Source organism: Rhipicephalus sanguineus, chromosome 4, assembly GCF_013339695.2.
Source record: "Rhipicephalus sanguineus isolate Rsan-2018 chromosome 4, BIME_Rsan_1.4, whole genome shotgun sequence".
Lineage (NCBI taxonomy): Eukaryota > Metazoa > Arthropoda > Arachnida > Ixodida > Ixodidae > Rhipicephalus > Rhipicephalus sanguineus.
The window spans coordinates 105,674,668-105,677,215 of NC_051179.1; the positions used below are offsets into that span (position 1 = coordinate 105,674,668).

Sequence of the window (2,548 nt, forward strand, 5' to 3'; positions counted from 1 at the left end):
TGAGCTCTAAGGACAAAATATATTTCATGAGTGAGTCTGAGTGAGCTCCACATTTTTTGCCGACCTATGGTTGTAAGTAATGAAAGTTTAACCGTGAGTGTATACGAGGTCGCTCACAATGACGACAACCTTTGAAACATGTATGTCAAAACATTCACCGGCAGTGCTATCGTGTCACGTCCTTTTATGCACCGCTTAAAATTAGTGGCCTTTGTAAGACCTCTCTGAGGCTATGATTACAATTATACTAATCTGTGACTGGCAAATGCAGTTGGCGTTTAATGTGTCGAAACAGATGGCTTACAAAGAAAGGTCTCGTTGATAAAAATATCATGTTGGACTTACTATCTACTCGTGCATACCAGAATGAGTCATATCGTGACGAGGACTGCCCTTACTGTTCACATTCACTGTTTGGGTCTCCGGTGCGCTTTGAACAAAGTGACCTAATGAACGTCAACCAACTGGTCCAGCTCCCGATCCTGCTGCATTAAACCCAATTTGAGTAGCATAGCAGGCATGACATCACAGGATTTGGGTGATGCAAAGCATGAAATCTCTTTTGATCGGACCTCACAAATTTCTTGAGCACTACACTGCCGGGAACGCCCAAAAATACTGTCTACATGCAAACAATTCATCGCACTATTTGTAGTAATTACATTTCAGCATAACATAGCCAGAAGTTAGCATCTGCCTCGTTCCTTTGTTCAGCCCTCGCCTTGATTTCACTATCTACTTTTATCTCTTCATATGGCTCAATCACGTCGCACTGCTAGAATTCCATCTCCGGCAATGACTCTTGTCGAACCACCACTTCTTTATGTCGCGGTACGACGAAAAATCCCGCAGAAGTTCGAAACGGTTGTGCAGCGCTGTGCAAAGCTCGCACAATCCGGCGTCCCACTCAAATATGTCGTGACTGTCTTTCCAGGTGAAGTAGGTGGCGTACTCCGTATAATTCTTCGATAGCCTTACGAGATACTCTGCAAGATGCTTGGGAGATTCGAAGGAGAGGGCGTCGATATACGCCCCATGTGGTGCTATTCGGGTGTAATTTGCGCCGCCGAACACGACTGGAACGATGTCGTGCTTCAGCGCATTGAAGAACTTCTCTGTCACATAATCTTTGCATATTGAGTTTTCGAAAGCAAGTGCGAAGAAGTAGGTACGCTCGAAGTCCACGTAACAGGAATCACCTCGAAACCACGCACACGTCAGGTTGCCACAGGAGTCGTACACATCAACGTCCATGTACCTTCTCATTTCACGAACAAACATTTCCCTTTTGCTTTCAGTTTGACAGTTGCTGACCAACCATACGGCGGTTCTACTCTTAGACTTCCAGATGTCCCTCATGTCTCTCGTCGTTGTAGCAGCCTTGCTATTGCGAGGTAGAATCCTTCCGTAGGGCACGTAAACATCAGAGTCCTTCCTGTAAGTCATGGTCCAAATAAACATGTCGTTCACGAGATCGAAGTCCTGGAACTCTGTGTTTGGAGGCGGTTCCATCAAGTAGAAGATCCATTTCTGCCAGCTTAAGCGCTTGGTTGGGAAATCCTTGATGTTCATGTTGCGCACGTGGAACAGGACAACATCACTGTATTCCACCATACGGGGATCATTCGTGACGAGGCACTTGGCTGCACAGTTCTCCACTAGCACTTCACCGATCCTGCGGTCGTTGAGCGTCCCGTACCACCGCCGAAAGAATTTCGTCCACGTCATGATCCGTGGTAAATATGTCGGCAACTTGTTGCTTTTTGACGAGTTGTGTGGGCGAAAAGTATACTCATCTTGAGTCCACTTTAAATATCTCGTCTCCATTACGATGCAGTAACAGATGAATAAAATTGTCAGTCCAATTGTCAAATACAAGCGTTGAATGGGCTTCATGAGAAGTGTCAGCTGAACTGACAAGTTAAAGGACAAATGAAGAAGGACCCTGCAAGCAGCGAGAAAAAAAAAAGGTTTTACTTGTCATCATGTGAATGTACTAAGTGTAAAAAAGAGAGTAATGACATGCATTGTCGTTTGCACAAAGATGACTGACGAGAACTAGTGCCTAAAATATTACATCAGGAGATAACACCTAAGTAATGTGCTTTGTGATCTCCTTGACCAAAATGTTTAGCACATAGCCACCGCAGTGGTAATGCGCTCTTTTTGCATGTTGTTTCTTATAGCTCTGGTTATCGTGATCATAAACTAACTAGCCAGCCAGTCAAATGTCAGAAACTCTGCGTCAGACAAATGCTTAAACGACGCTACAAGACAGGACCACTTTGTTTCGTCTTCTTTTTACAGCGCAGCCTAAGCTTTCTTATGAACCCAGGCCTAGTTGCCTATCCATCGGTTTATGTGCAGTATATCACATTTGAGTGCTCGAAGAAGGTCAGTGTTTTTGTGTTTAGCGTTAACACACAGTGTAATGTGCGAATGAATGACTTCGAGTGCCAAAGAAGCGCTCCTATTGAGGCGAAAGGCTTAGACGCCTCATCAAACACGATAATTGACAGTCGGCGGCGTCTCTGCAAACACAAAGGGA

At 44.8% G+C, this 2,548-nt stretch overlaps 1 protein-coding gene across 1 annotated transcript; it reads right to left on the reverse strand.

Moving 5' to 3' along the window:
• Positions 1 to 762: 762 nt before the first annotated feature.
• On the reverse strand, positions 763 to 1,741 carry LOC119391479 (alpha-(1,3)-fucosyltransferase C). Its single transcript, XM_037659157.2, has one exon. The coding sequence runs from the start codon at positions 1,726 to 1,728 to the stop codon at positions 763 to 765; it is 966 nt and encodes a 321-aa protein (XP_037515085.1). The 5' UTR covers positions 1,729 to 1,741.
• Positions 1,742 to 2,548: the final 807 nt, after the last annotated feature.